The 20355-nt window shown below is 36.3% G+C and overlaps 1 protein-coding gene across 2 annotated transcripts in view; it reads right to left on the bottom strand.

Moving 5' to 3' along the window:
- MAN2A1 (mannosidase alpha class 2A member 1) overlaps positions 1-20355 on the bottom strand; it is a 158214-nt gene that overhangs the window by 30299 nt on the left and 107560 nt on the right. For both annotated transcript variants that reach the window (XM_024563305.3, XM_045197679.2), the window contains 4 exons: positions 9906-10071; positions 8067-8285; positions 7253-7375; positions 4574-4688 (listed from right to left, as the gene is read on the bottom strand). In XM_024563305.3, the coding sequence (XP_024419073.1) occupies positions 4574-4688; positions 7253-7375; positions 8067-8285; positions 9906-10071 (623 nt within the window). The remainder of the gene's footprint in view (positions 1-4573; positions 4689-7252; positions 7376-8066; positions 8286-9905; positions 10072-20355) is intronic.

The raw sequence follows: 20355 nt of genomic DNA, 5'->3' as shown, positions 1-20355 counted from the left end.
GAGCGGAGAGGAAAACTGGAGGACAACTCTGACGCATGCCCTATGTTGACAAGAAGAGGTGGAGGAAACGTCAAGGAGGGTGTAAGTGACTCTGAGAAACAGACGGAAAGCCTGACGTCATGGCTCTGAGCTGCAACTGATGGCCCTGGGAGAATCCTGGGCGTCATTTGCTTTGCACGATCTACTCTCTCCACCATCGTATCAGATTTATTAGAACTGCAGGATCTCAGTGGATCCAATCCTCTCACCTTTCCAGATTCCCTTATTCACACCTAGTTTTGAAATACAAAGTATACTTTTCCAAGGAATAGGCCGAATTAATTGGACTCCACCATCACTACATTCAAATGGTTATTAACAGTGAGAGGCAACAGCTTGGGAGAAAGAGTAAGAGAGCCTCACTCCATCCCAAGCAAGAATCAAATACTGTTTTCAGTGGTACTCAGTGGGTAATTAGAACAAATCATTAGATAAAGATAGGGTAATAGCAAGTGGCCCACACTCACCTAGGAAAATGAAAAGTGATGAGAACCCTAAGAGAGGTGTTTAAATCTTCAAACAAAAGTTCAACTGGAATTTGACATAAGATATAAAATAAATCCTCAAAAGAATAGCTAAGATTGAAAATAAGGTCTTCAGTAAGTATCCTTAAAATGCAAGATCTTGGGCAAACATGGTACCTCGCTATCTACACAATAGTTGTCCTAATCCCTTTTCTTCAGACTGTGTCTGAGCAGAGAAGGTGACTGAGCCCTCATCACTTTATAGCAGAAACAGGACAAAAATAGCTGGCAAAAAAACAGAGGTTCTAAGTTTAAATATCTTCCCTCCAATTTTGAGAGAATTTTGTATTTAAATCAGGAAAATATAAAAATACCTTTCCCACTATGTATTTACTTCTGTGACATTTTTGTGAACTTATCCAACTTAACTGGGAGTTGACACGGTTATTAATGCTTAGTTCAGCACATATACTGGAACAATTCTCATAAAAATGATAAATTAAGTAGGTCAACATGAAGATGATATTTCTAAAAATCAAGTATTATCATGACTACATTTTTAAAATATTGTACTCATATCTGAAAGTACCAAGAATAAAAATGGTAATAATTCCTACAACTGGATGACCTTTTTCTCCATGTTGACTCACTCAACTTATCATCCATTATAAGATCTAATTTATCCGCTGAGGTAGGTACTTGATTTCCAAGTCTGTAAATATTGACATTGATTATTTCTCCACAAGTGAAAATTTCAACATCTGCTTTCATGAATACAAATTTTAGCAAATTTCATTCCACGTCTCAAATTTTAGAAAATAATGATGGACTACTTTGTTTTATTTATAAAGTACTGGATAAATAACTATCACTACTTATTGATCAAAAGACCTAGCACCTCAACAATTCAATTCCTTATCAAAAATCTTCCTCAACTCCCCCAACCCTTGATGACCACTCTCTCATTCGAAAGAACTAAGCACCCCTATGTTCACTGCAGTGTCATTTACACTCGCCAAGATATGGAAGCAGCCCAAATATCCATCAGTAGATGAGTGGATAAAACAACTATGGGACATTTACAAAATGGAATACTACTTTGCCATAAAAAAGAAGAAAATTTGACCCTGTGCCACAGTATGGATGGACCTGGAGAACATTATGCTAAGTGAAATAAGCCAGAGAAAGACAAATACCATACGATTTCACTCATATGTGGAATCTAATGAACAAAATGAACTAACAAACAAAACAGAAACAGACCAATAGATGGAGAGCAGATGACAACTGGGAGTGGGGGGGGGGGGCGGTTAGGGGGTGGAGGCAGTGAGCCAAAGGACAAAGGACTCATGGTCATGGACAACAGTGTGGTGATTGCTAGGGTGTGGGAGGTATAATGGGACTAAATGGTAATGGGAAAAAAACCAAAACACTTAAATAAATTAAAAAAAAAGATATTCCTTCAATGCAGCAGCTGCTGTCAAACAGCCCCCAGGATAATCTCTGAGTTCTGAATTTGGGTAACTAAAAAGTGCTTATAGTTCCTTAAAATAATGTTCTCTTTCATGCCTGTAGAGAATAATCAGATTCAGCTTATTTCAATTTTTAAAACTTTCAATTTACAGGAAAAAAAAAAAACGCACTTAGCAGTCAATTGCATGATATTCCAAAAACATCTTCATTACCTAAGCCTGCCTAGCCATAACTTACTAAATGCTTTTTACTCTTAAATTACCCTAAATATGGAATGTAGTCCTGGGAAAAAAAATGAGCAATTGATTGCAAACCATTTTAATATCCTCATGACTCTTTTTATGGAAAGAAAAGCAACTTCACTGAAGCTCTGAGACCTTGTTTACAAGTGGGAAGACTCCAGGGATAGGAATCCCAGATTCAAGTGACCTTAGAAGATGAATTTAGAAGCAGGGAGTTAAGCACCCGAGAAACTTTGTGACACTGTTTTGTGAAGACCTAATAGGCCATCTAGGTTTTCTGTAGTTTAAGTAACAAAGTCTATAGTTTGCTTAGAGGTGAAATTAAGGATTTGGATCTCTAATTCCAATGTGATTTTCTTATATGTTTGTTTAGATGAAGTTCATTTTGACTCTGTAAAAGTCAAGAGTCATATTATTAATCTGTTTTGGTTATAAATTCAAAAAAACTAAGCAACCTCTCTTTGCTAAATATGCCCATGCAATGAAAATGTCATTGCAGCTAAAGGAAGGTCTTTTCTTCCATACTTTTCGATGGCAGTTCATTACAATTTACCTCCAGGCTACTTGCTTTCTTTTAGCAAGGTCCATTACATATAGTGCTCTTACAATATGTTGGCGGGAAACAGGCAAAAGTACTGCATTTAAGATATTTCTCCTAAGGGGTGAAACATACAGACTCACTTGCTCACAAACACATACCTACATAGGAGAACACAGCCCTGGGGTGGGGGAAGCAAATAAACCCCGAAGGTACATAATTATAACAGATCTGAACCTAAACTTTGTGCCACTGAAAATGTACATGACACATTGGTAACCCATAGCAACCTAATTCTTCAAAGTGGCTGCTGATGTCAGAAAATTAGGGCACCAAAGTCTAATAATTACAGCTCTGAAGAAAAATGAAACCACAACTTATGTCACTTACTGATCACAATGTCACTGCAAGGCATATACTTTTTGTGATGTACAGTATCAATATAACACAAGGGGATACAGGGGCTTCTATTTGTATCATATTCTATCTTCAAATCCCAAGATTAACAACAAAAGCTAAAGTAGCCTATTTGGTAACATTTAAAGCTTCAATTTAATGAAAGAAGATTACACTACAAGAAAATTAACCCCCACCTCTTCCATCTTTTCCTCTGGAAAAATTTTATTTGCTACAAACTAAATAATCTTTTAGAAACCATAAAACAGTTCTAAAAGGGCATTCATTCAATTATGGTCTCTGTGAAATGGATTTCTTATTTAGCCTGACATAAGGCAGAGCATTATGTTTCATTAGAAATTTCTAAAACTGCTCTGATCTTTTGGAGCTTTTAAAGCTGGTAAGCACAAGATTTCCTCTAACTTAATATTTGTAGAAATCATTTGAATTTAAGTATCTAAACCATAATGAAAAGAAAAACACAGTGGTTTTTAATAGCTTAAGCGATGTTAAGACAAGAGACTTTAAACTGCACCTCTTTTTTCATCATCCAGAGAGCACACAAATGGAGGAGCTAAGTATCAAACCAAAACCAAAACCAGCAGTCAGGTGGAACCCAGGTCTCCTAACTCAGTTTGTTTCAAAATCAATACTAATTCTTTGATAGCTACACCTAACTGACTACTTAGTCTTTCTATAATTAAAGAAAATGAGTCTTACACAGTTCACAGAATTTGGAAAGTGTTGTTTGATTTTGTTCTTGGCTTTTTTTTCTTCTTAAGCTTAATTTATGCAAAAGTTACTTTGGAGAAAGAGTCAAATGACTAAATAAAGAGTTTAAGAAATATAAGGGTATTTTGTCAGGTTTGCATTATTAGTCTTTTAAAAAGAATGTTTGAAGTGAACAGAATTTGACACTCAATAAAGACAGTCAACCCATAACATCAACTCATTTTCTATTTCTTTACCCTTGTTGCTAAGATAATAATGTCTTCTGCATAATTAACTGTGTGTGTATGTGCGTGCATGTGTGTAACAGTGACCCACTAATTGAAAGCCGTATCTGACATAACTTCCACTATATAAAATATAAAAAAATAAGCTACACTGTTTTTAGATCTTAGAAACAAAGTTTTAACTTAATGAGCTCATAATCAAGACAAATATTATGGTAGGAAAGAGATGATATATAGAAAAAAGAACATGTATATATATATGGGGAATAGTTAAATGTTTTACCATTTTTGATTATCAAAGGGTAAATATATTTTAAACCTACAATAAGTATGATGTCAAGTTTGGACAGATTATTATATCACCTCCAAAATCCAACTGCTATTTTATTAAAAACAACACAGGACAAGCAAGAATTCAAGAACCAGTGCACACATGTTTTACAATTGCATTTCTGTGTTTCTTACCCTGTATGTTGTACAGTCGGACACTGTGGGTAACATGTTCAAAAAAGCAAGTCACATCCGAATAAAACCTTCCACGTTGCACTCTGACAAGGGGCTGGGCTGTGTAAACATAAGGCTAAAGAGGAAATGACACGTTTATGAAAAACAGTTGGCTTTTAACTTTCCCAAGAAATGTTTATAATAGTTTCCAAAATGGCAAGTACATATCACCTGACATTTGCAATTTTAAGTGAAAACCAAACCTTGCAAAGTATAACATGTATTTGCTATAAAAAATTAAATACAAGGTTTTTCACTACACAAAAATTAGTAAAAATAGAAAATAAAAATGTTACAGCTTGACTGGCCTAGATCTACACACATTACTCCCAGCTATAAAACTTTTTGATCAAACTCCCTCTAAATACATCATCCATATGTTATTTATTAGAAAGAGCAGTATCGTTCTAGAGCAGTGACATTTCCCCAGGCCAGTGTTCATAACCATGGCCCCCTAATGTTCAGGGGCTGGGGCAGGTGGCAAGGATGACCACAGGGAGTCATCTAAACAAACGGGAAGCAGGATTCAGAAACACAGTTTAATCACAGTTAGGTTAACTACTCTATAAACATACTGCCCTTTTACTTAAAAGAGCTAGTTGAATATAAAGCAAATTTATAAACTTGAAAAGAAACATTGATTTAGTTTCATTTAGAATCTAGATTCAAGTAAATATGGGACTAAAACGTGTAACTTATGTGACATAGGGACAAATTTAATGCATTTATAAAGTTATCTTTTAAGTATTACACACCTTAGAAAATTCAACAATTGCATAAAAAGCTAATCCTGCAATGTGAACTACATAAGTAGCATAAGATTTTCAGATTCCATATAATTTTCTTCCAAATTTACCTCTTTGGCTAAAGAAAAATATTCTGATGTTAACACACTGCATTACAATTTACAAAGTCCTTGTACCTAATTAACACGTAGCTAGAAAGGAATGCAGGCGGCGCAACCTGGGGCAGTGGTTTCTGGGCCCCGGCTTCTTTCCGACAGACCCAGCTGCCCCTTCAAGGATCTGCACTTATTCTCTCTTTGCAAACATATGATCTTTCCAACATTAGAGCTATTTAAAGCTTAATAAACCTTAACAAAGTAACTGTAAATAAATTAATTGCTATAGTCCATGTATAATATTCCATAACGCAGACATATAAATAGATATACACATTTATATATTTATTTTTTAACTATGACAAGAGTCAGTCAAAACAAAATGCTTGTTCAATGACAAAAGCTTGTGAGAGAGAAAACACAGACCCACTGCCCCTCCTGGGATGCCTACTGTAAGCTACAGTTTACCTTTGTAAAGACAAACAAAAAACTAGGGCTCTTAGCGTGTCCTAGACAATCCTTTAAATCTGTATTTGATTTCAGTTAGCAGGCTTTTCTAAATTATAGAACAAAAGTAACTTTTTCAAGAGATAGGTTCCTAGGCAACAAATTATGGAGAATATTTAACTTATCTTGAAGTGGAGAAAGCCTGTATAAGTATAAAAGCAAAGGAGGAAACTCTAAAGATAAAAATTCAGAACTAACTACACAAAAATGAGAAACTACTGTAACAGAAAAATAAAATAAAAAATTCACAAATTAACACACCAAGAAAATATTGCAATATATAGGAAAAAGGATTAATTTTACCATATATAAAGAATAATTATACATCTTTAAGTCATACCAATAGAAAAATAATCAAAGAACTTACATAAAATCTCACAAAAGAATTATGAAGATAAATAAAAGCATAAAAAAGTTTAAACTCACTAATAATCATAAATATGTTAACAATAAAATATTTTTCAGCTATTATTATAGGTATGCTTTTAATATGGCTAATTTTCAGTGCATGAAGTGGTACATTCAAAAGCTACTTTCAAAAAACACTGGTGGGAGTGAACAAGCAGTCTTTCCAGAGAGAAAAGTAGAATGTATCAAAAGCCTTAACAGGCCTGGTCCTGTCAACACTAACACAAAATGATTCTAGAAAAGTTATTCTCAGGAAACAATTAGCACTGCATGAAATAATGCTACAGAGAAAGCTTATCACAATGTTACAGGAGTAATGTTTTGGCAGAAAACGTACATATACAACAATAGAAAATGCTTTTTTTTTTCTTTTTACATATACACAGACACTTTTTCTTTTTTGTGTGTGAGAAAATTTAAGCTCCACTCTCAGCAAATTTCAACTATACAAGGTAGCTATTAACTATGGTCACCATGTTACACATTAGACCCTCAGATCTTATAGCTAAAACTTTTTAAACACAACAGTGTACACTAAAATCTTATCTTAAAAAAATATAGCATCAGATTGTGAGCACTGTCACAGTGAAAATTATGTACTGCAGCAATGCAAAACCTAAGCTGGGGGGGAGGGGACATTATGTACACAAGACAGTAACACATCGAAATGCTGGGAGTGGTTTTCTTGGACTGATGGAATAGTTGGTAAATTTTATTGTTTCCATCATACTTTTCTGCATTTTTAAAATGTGCCAAAATTTGCATATATTACCCTTTCAGTCAAGGGTGGGGAAAGAGTTTCTGTTTTTTAAAATACTGAAGGTTATGAAGAAAAATGGCCCAGTGGGCAATTTTCTAGAGTAACTCAGCTCAGCAGCACTCACCTTGGATTCCCCATCAGGCAAGAAGAGGTAGGCGCCACTTTTGTCCTTTTTACTCGTGGTTCCATACCACGAAAACTGTACTTTTACTTCATGACGTTTCCCGTCATCTTTACTTATCATTTCCTAAAGGAGAAAAATTTTAAAGGCAACTCACTATTAAGATATTAACGGTGTTGCACCTGGTTCCACATGCATGTGGATTTAAAAATTACCTCCAGGGAGATTGAACAATGCTAATGGTTGCTAACATTCACAATTCTTGAATGAAAACCAAAATTTTATATGTACCCTTAGAATTTAAAACCTTCACAACAGGAACAAAAAGTCAGAACACCCTTTACCAAGAAAGAGATACACAAACTTGGACATCTACACCAGTGCTTCTCAAATCTTCTGTAGTGAAGGAGCAGGCTTATTTTTTACTTCCAATATGCATGAACCCATATTTTTATAAAGCACAATAAAAGTGAATTCCTAGAAAAATTTAATTTAAAGTACTATATCAAATATACACTAAAATATTTTAGCATTAGATAAAGTAAGCATACATTTACTCTATCAAATTGTGTTCAAAGTTTCCATGAACATTTCTAAACAGTCACGGCTCTTACACTTAGCTTGTGGACCAGTAGCAAACAGTTTACAAGCAGCACCAACCACAGAGCACACATGAGGAGCCACAAGAAGGTTCCTAGAGCTCAGTCACCTGTTCTCCCAGAGTATCTGCGTAGACTAGTTCCCCTTTGCATTAGTAATCTGCATATGTTATAATAAAATAAGCCTTCTATGAATTTCAGAACTATTCAGAACATACCTCCATAAGCCCAGATTGACCAAACCGAAGCTTAATAAAGGAGTTCTCTAGAGTTATATCTTCTTCAGCACTTTTTATATTCTTTATGTTGAAAATTCCTTTATTTTCTATGTTACCGTTATATAGCACATATTCAGCTAAATGTGGATTTGAACTTGTTGATTCCAAAAGTGTATACACTTTTAGTCCCAATGGTGGCATCTGCACTAGGAAAGAAATCTTTAAAAGAGAGAAGAGAACTTGTTAAAGAAAACTGCACTCTACTGAAAGAAAACAGATTTATACTTCTAGTGAAAACAACAAACTATACTTTTAAAAAAGAATATAATACTCACGGGTAGAATATCAACATCTCATTTTGCCCAGGTAACCTAGTAACTTCACGTTGGTAGAACTTTCAAAGACACTGATGTGTGAGATCACGTGACCATCCCACAGTGCTCGTAATAAATGTCCAGGGGAGGGGACTCTCTCCGTAAAAGGGCTTACTATGAACAACAACTTTTCCTAATTCTTAGGAATCCTTTTACCGTACTACATTTCAGTACATTAAAACTAAAAATGGCCAATGTAATAATATGAACACTAAGCACGTTAGCTCAGTCAGCACCAGCCATCAAAGCCTGGGACTCAGCAGACGCTGAAGGAGGCTTTGAGGGCGCGCAGACTTTCTCAGCCAAGCCCGCTGCCTTCGAGGAGCTACTTTCCATTTTCTAGATGGGGTGTTCCCTGTAAAATCTGACCAAAACTTGTATTACACTTTTCATTTTTACTTAAAGTTATGAATTTACTAGAGCAGCTAGCAAAGGCTTTTGACAAATGGAAGGAAATCACTTTTAGAGTTCACAGCATATGGCTGCGTGTTCAGAAGTAACAGTTAAAAAACTGTACTCCAGACTCTAAAATTTCAACCTTTATAATGATGCTGGGGTTCAGTTTAATACCGTTTATTTTAAGAAAATTTCCCCCCGAAGTGTCTATTACTTGAGCCCAGATTTTCCATAATTACATCTTGGAGAAGAAGCAACTTACTTATTTTAGGAAATAGTTCTTTCGTGATATATTCTCTCTCCTTTGCAGTAAAAAGTTAACAGTACCCAAAGTTGTTGTAGAAGGGTGGTATTTATCTCAATTTCATTAGAGTGAATTAGACAAAAAATCTAAATTTTATGAGTAATGATTACCTGATTACTTCAGGAGAAAGCTGTAATATACATACTTACAAAGATATACAACACACATGCTAGTATGTACTAACAGTAACATAAAATGTGCATACTGACAAATATATTCATAATCTGGGAAAGGCGGAATCTGTTTTCCTTTAGTGTGGCTTAACTAGCCAGGCAAGTCCTCTGGTACTTACAGCTTTGACCACCTCACACCCAACAACCTGACTGCTCTATGAACCGTGTAGACTTATATAAATTAGTAATAATTGTGGTTTAATTGATTTAGAGAGAGAAAGTGTTGCGAGAGAGAGAGAGAGAGAGAGAGAGAGAGACATCGATTTGTTGTTCCAGTTATATCTATATTCATTCCATGGCTGATTCTTGTTGTGCCCGGACTGGGGACAGAACCCACAACCTTGGCGTACCAGGAAGATGGGTTTGAGGGGTGTCCGACCTTTGGGCGTCTCTGCGCCACACTGGGAGAAAAAAAGTTGTCTTAGGCCACACATTAAATACATTGTGACACGTAATCACAGAAAACTCCTCATATTTTAGGTAAATTTACGATTTTGTATTGGGCCACAGGTTGGACACCCCTGAGTGACTCGGGCAGGGCCCTGGCTATACTATTAAAATTATGCCTCTAAGATCTATGGTAAAAACATACCTCGTAGGCCGTTTGCGAGACAGTACTGGTTGTATCCCAAACTGCACTCATTTGGATTTCCACAGGCTTTCCTGAAGCGGAGGACACTTGTACTGTGGGGGAACTCACACAGAGCGAGACCATCGAGTTTCGTTCTTGCTCTGAAGGATTATAGACCACAAGGTACCTGCAAAGACAGCTGCTTCACTACTGGGGACTCAATTCATCTGCAGTTCTTTAATGCTATTTGTAAGATCCCAGCTCACAGACAGTCAGAGTCAGCTCGTGGAAAAGAATTATAAAGAATATTCGGGTGAAACTTTTGGAGAACAAGCAATTTCATCACAACAAATATTGCACAACAAAAGGGTAATTTAATAATGATTTACTTTCTAAGAACAAAATGTTATACAAATAGAAGACATTAAAAGAATTGTAATAGTTATTTCCATGTCCCAGAAAATAACCTATATACATGATTTTATTGACCTAAAAGATCAGCTCTATACAACTAATATGTTGATCCCTGCCTAATCACACTGAGTAAGAAAATTTATAAATCATTTGCAATTGAACAATAATTGATTTCAACTAAGATTCTGACATTCATTTTAGACCACAAAATCGGCCAAAATGTATGGCCATACGTATGGAATCACATAATTCACACATATGCTTTATATACAAGACGCCCTTATTATCCAAGAAACTCAGTTCTGGAAAACAAGATAATTTGAAGTGTATTCACTTAAAATAGGGGCTGAAATTTTATAATAGTGGTAAAAGAAAGTTTTGATTGGGACTTAGCTAAAGAAAGGAAAATAAAAACTATTAAAATAAACTTAGTCAATATTTGCAACTAGTGTTACATTTAGAGCGAACACAAAATGAATGAAGTGGGTGGGGTTTTGGGCAGATTTTTCTAACATTTTATTACTAGTACATTATGGCATCCTTCACGTAACATTTGTTTTTACAGGATGGTTTTAAACATAGCTATATTTGTTCAAAAAAAGTCAAGGACTTCATCATTTTCCCCAAAGTCCTCTCTCAGTTCGCAGGTATTCAAGTACTTCTCAGTTGAAGAATTGAAAATCCTCAGGTTTTCTCAACAGCATGACTCTGCCGGTGTTCACTGTTTCATGGCTTTTCCCGTGAGTGCTAATGTTCTGGACCATCACGTCACAGACCTTAGGAAATCTGTAGCCTTTGCAAGATTTACGATTTTACTTTACGATCAAGATGATATTTGACCAATACTATAACTCACTGATTCATTACTGAATATCTTCATGTTCTGAAATATTTGGTTTTCTATATAATTTTTAAAGGATTTTATTTATTTATTTTTTGAGGGGAAGGGAGAGTAAGAAAAACATCAATGTGTGGTTGTTTCTCGCACACCCCGTACTGGGGACCTGACCCACAACCCAGGCATGTGCTCTGACTGGGAATCGAACCAATGAACCCTTGCTTCACAGGGTGGCACTCAATCCACTGAGCCACACCAGCCAGGTCTCTATATAATTTTTTAAATGCAAGAACATAGAAGTGAAGTTAGATGGCAAGTGCTTCTCCCCCTGAGTCATAGTAGCCATATGAGAGGTGGTAGAAGCAAGCTAGCATCCCTTATTTAGCGCATCAGGAAGTCTAGCAGTATTCCTTTATCCCACCAGTGTCCTGTCTATTTCAACTGCATTACAAACTATTCATTAAGAAATAAAATTAATACCTACAGTTGCCAAAACTAAAGTGAAGGACAATAGGAAAACAGAAAAATAAAGGAAGGGAATGGAGCAGAAAATCTATAAAATGTTTCCCTTATAAATTGTTTATCAGGAGAAGTACTTATGGTTGAAATAACATTCTGAAATAATTGAGATCCCTTATGTATATGAGAAGAGTAACCATGAGAAACCATGCAGTCAAAACATATTTACAGAGGCAGCTGAAGCCTCCTAATACCAGATAAACCTGCTTTACCCACAGAAGCAATTCTCAGGAAGGGTGAGGGTGATGCCCCTTTGAGAGGTATGCTTAACTGACTTACCTGGGGGATCTGTCAACCTCTTTGCACCCTCCCACTGCCCTGTACCAGAGCTTACATTTCACCTGGCTGTTCTCCTATCATGAACACGCTGGAGAATCACAACAGCCAAGATTCACTGTTACTAACAGGACTCTATTATGTTCCTGAGGTGCTCTGGGGAAGAAAAACAGCTGAGGATCACTCATCTTCAGTACCAACGATGTTCAAATCAGCATTCTAGAAGGGAGTGATTTACCACTGAACCCCACGTGCCCAGACTGCAGCCAGTCTCCTAATTCTGCAGGAGCCCTGAGGCATATCCTGGTACTGAGCCTAGAATTCCCACTGGCAAGTTCTTTGGATGCTCGTCTATACAGAATTGGTCATAAAGATTCTGATAATAAAATGCAATGTGCCCAAGCAATAAATTAGGTAACAAGCATCCAGAACACTGATTCCTTCCCATGGGATAAAAGAAATGGCTACACTTAAAGCAAATAATAATTTTAACCATATATTTGGTTTTATACAACATTAAATAACTTTTTATAATAAGCTGTGAACTAGGTTCTGTTTTGTTTCACTTTAGTAGCTAATTAGTATTTGACCATAATGATGTTTCTACTGTACTGAATGATTATGTAATTATCATGCCAGGAATCTATTCAAATACTAAATGTGTAGAGTATATAATGAGTATAATGCTGCTCTAAGAAAATAATTTTTAAACGTAATTAGAGATTCACAGAATGTTCTCCAAGGGCATTGCAGCACAAATTTATCTGACACGCACACAAACTCATATCCATGTATATTTTAAGTAGAGCATAGAGAAAACATAATTATACATGAATTATATTTCCACTGGAAATAAGTACACTGTCACAAAATAACTATATATTCATTATCATTATGCTTTGGTAGTCAAACATTTGTTATATCACTAATATCCCCAAACATGAGCCCTTTTAAGCCATTTAGTTGTGAATGAAACCAACAGTTTTAATATCATATAATATCATGCTCATTTGCTGAAAATATTTAATACACTTAAAAAAAGAGTGATATTTATACCCTGAAAATGAGAATAGTTAATTTCTATTTTACTTTGGAAGTAACTGTATAGGAAGCTCGGAACTTTTCCCCCCAATTCCCCTACATTTGCATTAGCTTCCTACTTATCATCTGTTACCAAGTCACATCCAGACTCTTGGTTCTCATTATGACCCTAAGCAGCCCCCAACTTGGGATTACAGGCAATTATCTCAATTTCTATATAAAAAGAATAACCATCATCTTCTGAAGACAAAGCACTCATATGTTACCGATCAATCGAATTAGAGGGCAGAAAATGATCTACTTTTGATTAAAAAAAAAAAAGAATGGAGAAAAATAAAAGGCCATGTGCATGCTCATGTCAAACTGGGAATCGCTTTATGAAAGAACTACAAAGAATTCCACTGCAGACATGGTTCTGTCCTTGAAGATTCGATCAAGATGATCATACTTAGAATTTCCTCATTTCTTTTGTAGAAGTAATTCGTGTCATGTTATGAAAAACAACTGAGGCAATCCAAGTCCTCTCAAATCGGATAAAATCGGTGCCACTATGAACACCAGTCTAGGGCTCCACAGGCTTTCATCTGGAACTGGATGCAGGGTGGAACGGGAGGAACGTGCGCCTTGGTCAGAGTAAGCCTGATGTTATCAGAGTGCTTCCTGGGAGCAGGCCCAGTCCTCAGGCCTGTGCGGGAAGCTCACACAGCCTTTCATCCTTCCATGGTTTAGACAGGTGAAGAAACAGGTTCAGTGAGGTTAGGTATGTTGCCAAGACTTATCCAGCTACCAGTGCCACAACAGGGCTCAGAACTCAGCTGGACCTCCACAGTCATCTTCTTAACCACTTTACTCACAGGCCAAGCGTTCAAGGGCCTTTTTTGGCAATGGGATTTCCTGTGCAGACTCCCTTTCTTCCAAAGTCATTTGTGAAGAATTTTCTCCTCAGCCATGCCAAAGATGCCCACAGAGCTTCTCTCTTCAGGAAGTTCCAGGAGAACAAAAACTTATGTTCCATGTAATATGTTATACTTGTGAAATAAAACTTATAAACTGGAACACTGGAACAGCAAAAATCTTGCCATATAAATTAAGGAGTTTGTCTTACAACCTCACTGCATGAGGTAAGCAAAAACGATATTCAAAGAAACGTTTGAAAAAACTGCTTATTTTCATGACTGTGTAAGTAAGATAAAAACGAAAAATATTTGCAAGTCCCCTGTAAGTGTAGTTTGGAGCTAATTAAGGAAGTGCCAGGTTAGATGAAAAATAATTATAACTGCATGTGCCTAGTGCAGTCCTTGAAATAGAATAACATTTGAGTAAAACACAAAATCCCACTAGGACAATTTATCATTTATAAATAATACCGACTAGTGTGAGGCTCTATAAATTTATCAGATCATTTTCATCCTGACTACTTCAATTCTTCAAAAAATAATTTTTAAAGTTGAAAGGACATTTCATCTCTTTGCAAAGACAGGGGAAATGACAGATCCAGAGACAGGAGAATAAAGCAAAGACTGGAGCTCAGTTTGTCTGATTCTTAATCAATGGCAGAATATTAAAAAAAATCATTTCAAATAAAAATATATTCATCTTCTTGCCCTAGCCAGGTGGTTTGGTTGGTTGGAGCATGGTCACATACACCAAAAGGTTGCAGGTTCGATTCCTGGTCAGGGTACATACCTAGGTTGTAGGTTCAATCCCCGGTTGGGGTGCATACAGGAGGCAACTGATCAATATTTTTCTCTCATATCAATGTTTCTCTCTCTCTCAAAATCAAGAAACATATCCTCAAGTGAGGACTTCAAAATGAAAAAAAAAAAAGAATATATTCATCTCATCTAAGTAGCCTAATTAGTAAAGCATAATTTAAAGAAGAGTAGGAACCTTTATATAGTATTCTGAATATGGATATATTGAATATTTGGAGTTATATGTTTACAATTTCTAGACTCGAAGTCCTTTTAATACAGTCCACCTCGTATTCTAGGTTTAAAACATAATGCTTACCATATTAGCCATAGGGGAAAAAAAGTCCAATATGAAAACAAAGGGAGCCTTTTTGAGATATATTAGATCTTCAACAATCACACTCAGTTTTGTGATTCTTAGGCTCTGCAGTCAGAAAAATTCAAGTGGAAACCCCCAGCATGGCACTTAGAATTTGAGAGGCTTTGGCCAAGTTATTTCATTTCTCGAAACCTTAATATCCTCATCTATAAAATCAGGAGACAAGATTGCTGTTAGGGTTAAATGATAAAATGTTTGGAAAATCATATTGCTCAGCCTTGGCACAAAGTAGAATCTCAATAGCAATTAATTCCTCTCCTTTCTTTTATGAAAACCTCCTGGCATCCTGACCAGGGACCACAGTACATGAATCATACTGGATGGTGGAGTGAACGTTTTAATTAACCCAGGTCATTGAGCTGTCTTAAATGCTTTTCTGTGTAAGACATATATAAATCTAAGTGAAAGATATTAACAAAACCGCATATGTGATAACACAGATGCCTTGAAACAAGAATCTGAGTAAGATGCAGGGCAGAGGGAGGCAGCATCGCAGGTGCACAGAGTATACACACATGCGACACGTATGTGTATGTAAACACATGGTGTATGGCTAACTAAAAAGCAAGAAATAGAAGGAGAGAAGGATACCTCCGTCTATGTGTAGTTATAATCTTGCAAATGTGAATACATACACCCTGTCCAGTAAGTACCTACAATCTAGGGAGGGACAGAGACAGAAACTGTTCAATTCAATACAACGGGGCAGGCAGTAAGACAAAGGTATGCAGAGACCACCCTGTGGCACACACACAAAGGAGGCAGTTAGGATGATTAGGAATTAGAAGAGCATTCAAAACAGAGAATTATTTTCACATCAAATGAGTTGCAATGCCAATCAAAACCCCATTGAAATACTTTTGTCGGAAGAAAGGTAAGAAAGGGAAACGGATCATTGGTGGGCTGAAAACACCAGATGAGCAGAACACATGAGTAAAGGGCTTCATTGAAACAGCAGGCCAAGAGTGATCCCAGAAGAATTAAAAAGTTTAAAAGCAGGAAAGATATAAGATTAATTGAAACAATATAATTTGTAGTACAAAAGGTCTTTCTAATCAGAGTAGAAAAATATAGTGAAGTAAAAGGCTGGCAGATTTGATAACAAAAGCCTAAAACTTTTTCTCTCTTAAATAATAAGATTAAAGGGTAAAAAATAAAAGAAAATCAAATTCGGAAAATTTGTAAAGTACTCTTACAAAGCAATAGAAACATAAACATTGAAGAAGAAAAAAGTGAGCATATTTTTTTTATCAGACTGAAGCTGAAAAATAAATGATACGTCCATTTTCAGGAAAGATGGAGGAGATGACCAATACACAAGAGCTCTCACTTCTATCGGCCAATGGGAAAAGCCAGATCAAATCCCGTAATCATCTGCCAGAAGGCAACAGAGCAGCGATTTTCAACTGGCATGTCACAAGAATTTTTAAAACATGCAATACCTGGCTGTTTAGTCAAGGGTACTGACTTCTTTTCCCTTAGCTTGTCAAATTAAAAAATGACAACAGCCACCCTGGCCTCTGTTGCTCAGTTGGTTGGAACGTCATCCCATAAACCGAATGGTTGCAGGTTTGATCCCTCTGGTCAGGGCATATACAAGGGGCAACCGATCAATGTTTCTCTTGCACATTGATGTTTCCTCTCCCCTTTTCTCTCCTCCCTTTCATCCTCTCTAAAATTAATAAACATATCCTCGGGTGAAGATAAAAAAAAATTACAACAGCTAACACCACAACAGCTGTCTGTTGTGAATGAATCAAAATTGTATCTATGTTTTTTGTCAGCAAAAAATAATTTTTGTGTGTGTCACAGAATTTTAGTAATTAGTTTATTTGGGCCATGAGATGAAAAAGGATGAAAACCACTGCAATCCAGAATGGCTGAGGAGAAGAACGAATTCCAGAGAAGTGAGCTGTTATCCCAGCCCTTTTGCCCTGGGACAAGCCAATTCTCAGCATGGGAGAGGCTGGGTTCCATGCAGAGCCTGTACAAAGCCTACACGGAGGATCGCCATGAGGACAAAAAGGTCAAAAAGAGCACCTGGTTGGGACTTAGGAGGCTTCAAGTATTCACCTGATTTTCTCATCAGGACATGTGCCGTATACTGGGGGCTACACAGAAAGGGAGGCTTAAAACCACAACAGAAAGATTCGGAGATCCCTTAACCTTAGAAACATCTCATGAGATTTCAGAAGCCACCAGGGAGTGGGGCCTGCAGAATATATCGGGCTATTATATGAAAACTTGGGGAGCTAGATAAACAAGTTAAGTGAATCAACCTCAACTTATCATGGTCCTTGATTAGAGTACAAGTAAACCCTCTCTAGAACATCGTATTTTTTGGACCCTACATAAATTGGAACACAATGTCAAACACTTAATATAAAATTCTGAGACATCCCAAAGACAGAGTCACATGACTAAACAACTAGAAAAAGACAAAAGAATTAGAATCATACATAATCTGAAAACTAGAGTTAACTGATTAGACTTTAGAATAATGATTAATATGTCTGAGGAAAGAGGAAAGCATGAATAAAGATATAAAAAGATAAAGAATTTTGGTACAGAAATTAAATACATTAAAAGTTAACTGAATAAAATTCCAAAAGGATGAATATTTGGAATTAAGAATCCAGCAGATATGTTTAACAGAGCAGATTCAGCAGAAGAGAAGCTAAACTATTAACAGGAATATTTCCTCTAGATTCTTAGTGAATATTCTGAATATTATGTAACTACTTTTTATACTTCTGAATGTAAAACATTATTTACAAAAAGTATGTACATATTTTTAAAATAAGAAAAATACAACAACAAAAACATCTAACTTTTTAAAAGTAGGGTGGGTGGTGGGTTAGCTAGGCCAGGAAAGTAGGGAAATACACTCTAGGTAGAATGATTATAAGAACAAATGCACAGATTTTAGAAAAAGGACGTTTTCAGAACATACCGACAATCCAAAACCACTAGAATCTACACAGTAAAGCACATTCCAAAATCTCTAAAATGCCAACAGATGGAGCTAGAAAGGGAAATAAATCTCAAGTTATAAGATGTTTTAAGTCATTGCAAGGAGGTTAGACCTTATAATAGAGATTATGGGAAGTGAAGTTTAATATGGTCAGATTTTCATTTTTAATCCATATATCTAGTTTCCGGGTGGAGGATGAATTTAAGGAGCCAAGATTCAAAGTAGGAAAGCTAAGCAGATTGCTGCAACAGCCCAGGTAGGTAAAGTGAAGACCTAAATTAGAGGAGTGGTAGAAACACAAAAAGAACAAACTTGAGAAACAGGCAGGATATTTTATCAGTGGAATTTTGCAATTCCTTGGATAAGGCTGGGTGGTAAACTAGAGGAAAAAGTCTTCTGTAAGTCCTGGTTTCCAGTTAGGGAGGGATGGGTATGGTGGTGCCCTTAACCAAGACTGAATAGTTAAAAGTGGGTAGTGAGAGGAAGTTTCAAAATGAAGGTGATAAATCAAGGTTTAGACTTCTTGAATTTGAGGTGCATGAGAAACACCTGCATAGATTTACCCTGATGCTTCTCAATTAATTACCCACTCATTCACTGGAAATACGAAATCCGGGTTTCCAAGTATGAAAGGCACAATTACTGTCCCCTAAGATGCTCACATACTAATCCCCATAACCTGTAAATACGTAACCTTCAGGCATACGGGAATTTGCAGATCTGATTAAATTATGAATCTTGGGATGGAGAGATATCTTGGATTATCCAACTGGCCCAATAAAATCACAGGCATCTTAGAAATGCCGACCCCAAGAGAAATGCAAAAAAGCCCAGCAGAGAAGATGGACATGTGACAACAGAGGAGGCTGGAATACAGACGGGGCCTCTAGAAGATGAAGAAGGCAAAGAAACCGATTCTTCCCTCAGAGGTTCTGGGAAGAACCAGCCCTGCCAACACTCAGCTAAGTGAAACTCATTTTGTAATTCTTTCCTCCAGAACTGTAAGATACTAAATTTGTGAGCTTTTTTTTTTAAGAGACTAAATTTGTGGTAATTTGTTACAGCAGTAACAGGAAACTATACAACAGGTTACACCAGTCCTCTTGAAAACGAGGAATAAGCTTTGGTTTTATATGAGAAAGACTAGAGACTTTTTACCACCAAACACATAAGAAGAAAATCTTGAGTCCTATAAATGGGGGCAGGGGTAGGGGTGGGCAAAGAGCAATAAGAAGAGCTTAGAGCCTTTGAAACAAAGTGTGTCTAGCCCATGGAGTACTCCCTCCCACTTCTCATCTTCCAGCTACCAGGCCCGATGTACCCAAACTCTCAATGTCCAGTTCAAGTGCACATGGCTAATAAGGAGAAAGCAAAGGAGAAAAACCCAAAATCTATACTCTCTACAAAACAAATGACTGATAGTCCCTTATACCATGGTAGTTATTCTTAACCTTCAAAAATTCTATTTATCTTCTAATCTTTGAATGTCTTTTGCAGACCCCACTCACTGGAGGAATGCACACATGCCCAAGATTTTTCATAGAGGTTCCAAGGCCTCCCAGTTTAAGAACCTGTCTGTTTCTACACAGTAGGCCTTCTTCAATAGGCAAACAGTTTTAACTGTTTCCCCATGAAGACCTCTCTAGAAACTATAAAATAACAATATCTCATATCTTCAATTAGATATTGGAATTTACATTTGCAAGGAGAAAAATAAAAAGTGGTATTTTCTGGCCTTTCAGTTGATTAAGTAACAAACGTGGCCTTATCTAAGAAGACAAAAAATTCAACACTGAGGAAGGAAACACTCTTTCTCTCAGCAATAAAAATTAAGATTCTACTTCAATACAGTGGTGCATAAATGTTACCCGATCTTCCTAACACACAAAAGTTTATTTCACCCTTATTTCTTATACTTAGGAGAATAACTTTCTTCAAAATCATGGACAAAAATATTAAGAATCTATCACGCCACGGAGAGTCACTTGTCCAAAGACAAGATTCAAAGAGAAAACGAACAAGCACGCTGCATGTGCGACTGAACCCAGACGCGAAGCTGCCCTTCATGAAACAACGTGGCAGCAAAACTTAAACCTGCTGTCGTCAGCTGGGTATTTGATTTCTGACAATACCTCACTACCCTCAAATCCAAGAATTCCATAGAATATCACTAATAAAAGTTCTTAGTTTACATAAAAAGTATAGATTATAAAGTAAATACAAAGCTACGTTAGAAAATAGTACTTTGGTTAGAGAATTATATTTGTTTATGATACTGATAGACAAAGGAGTAAGTCAACAATAAAACTGTCTATTAAAGGAATATTTTTGCTATT

This window comes from Desmodus rotundus, chromosome 1 (assembly GCF_022682495.2).
Source record: "Desmodus rotundus isolate HL8 chromosome 1, HLdesRot8A.1, whole genome shotgun sequence".
Classification (NCBI taxonomy): domain Eukaryota; kingdom Metazoa; phylum Chordata; class Mammalia; order Chiroptera; family Phyllostomidae; genus Desmodus; species Desmodus rotundus.
This window is presented reverse-complemented; position numbering and strand designations above follow the sequence as displayed.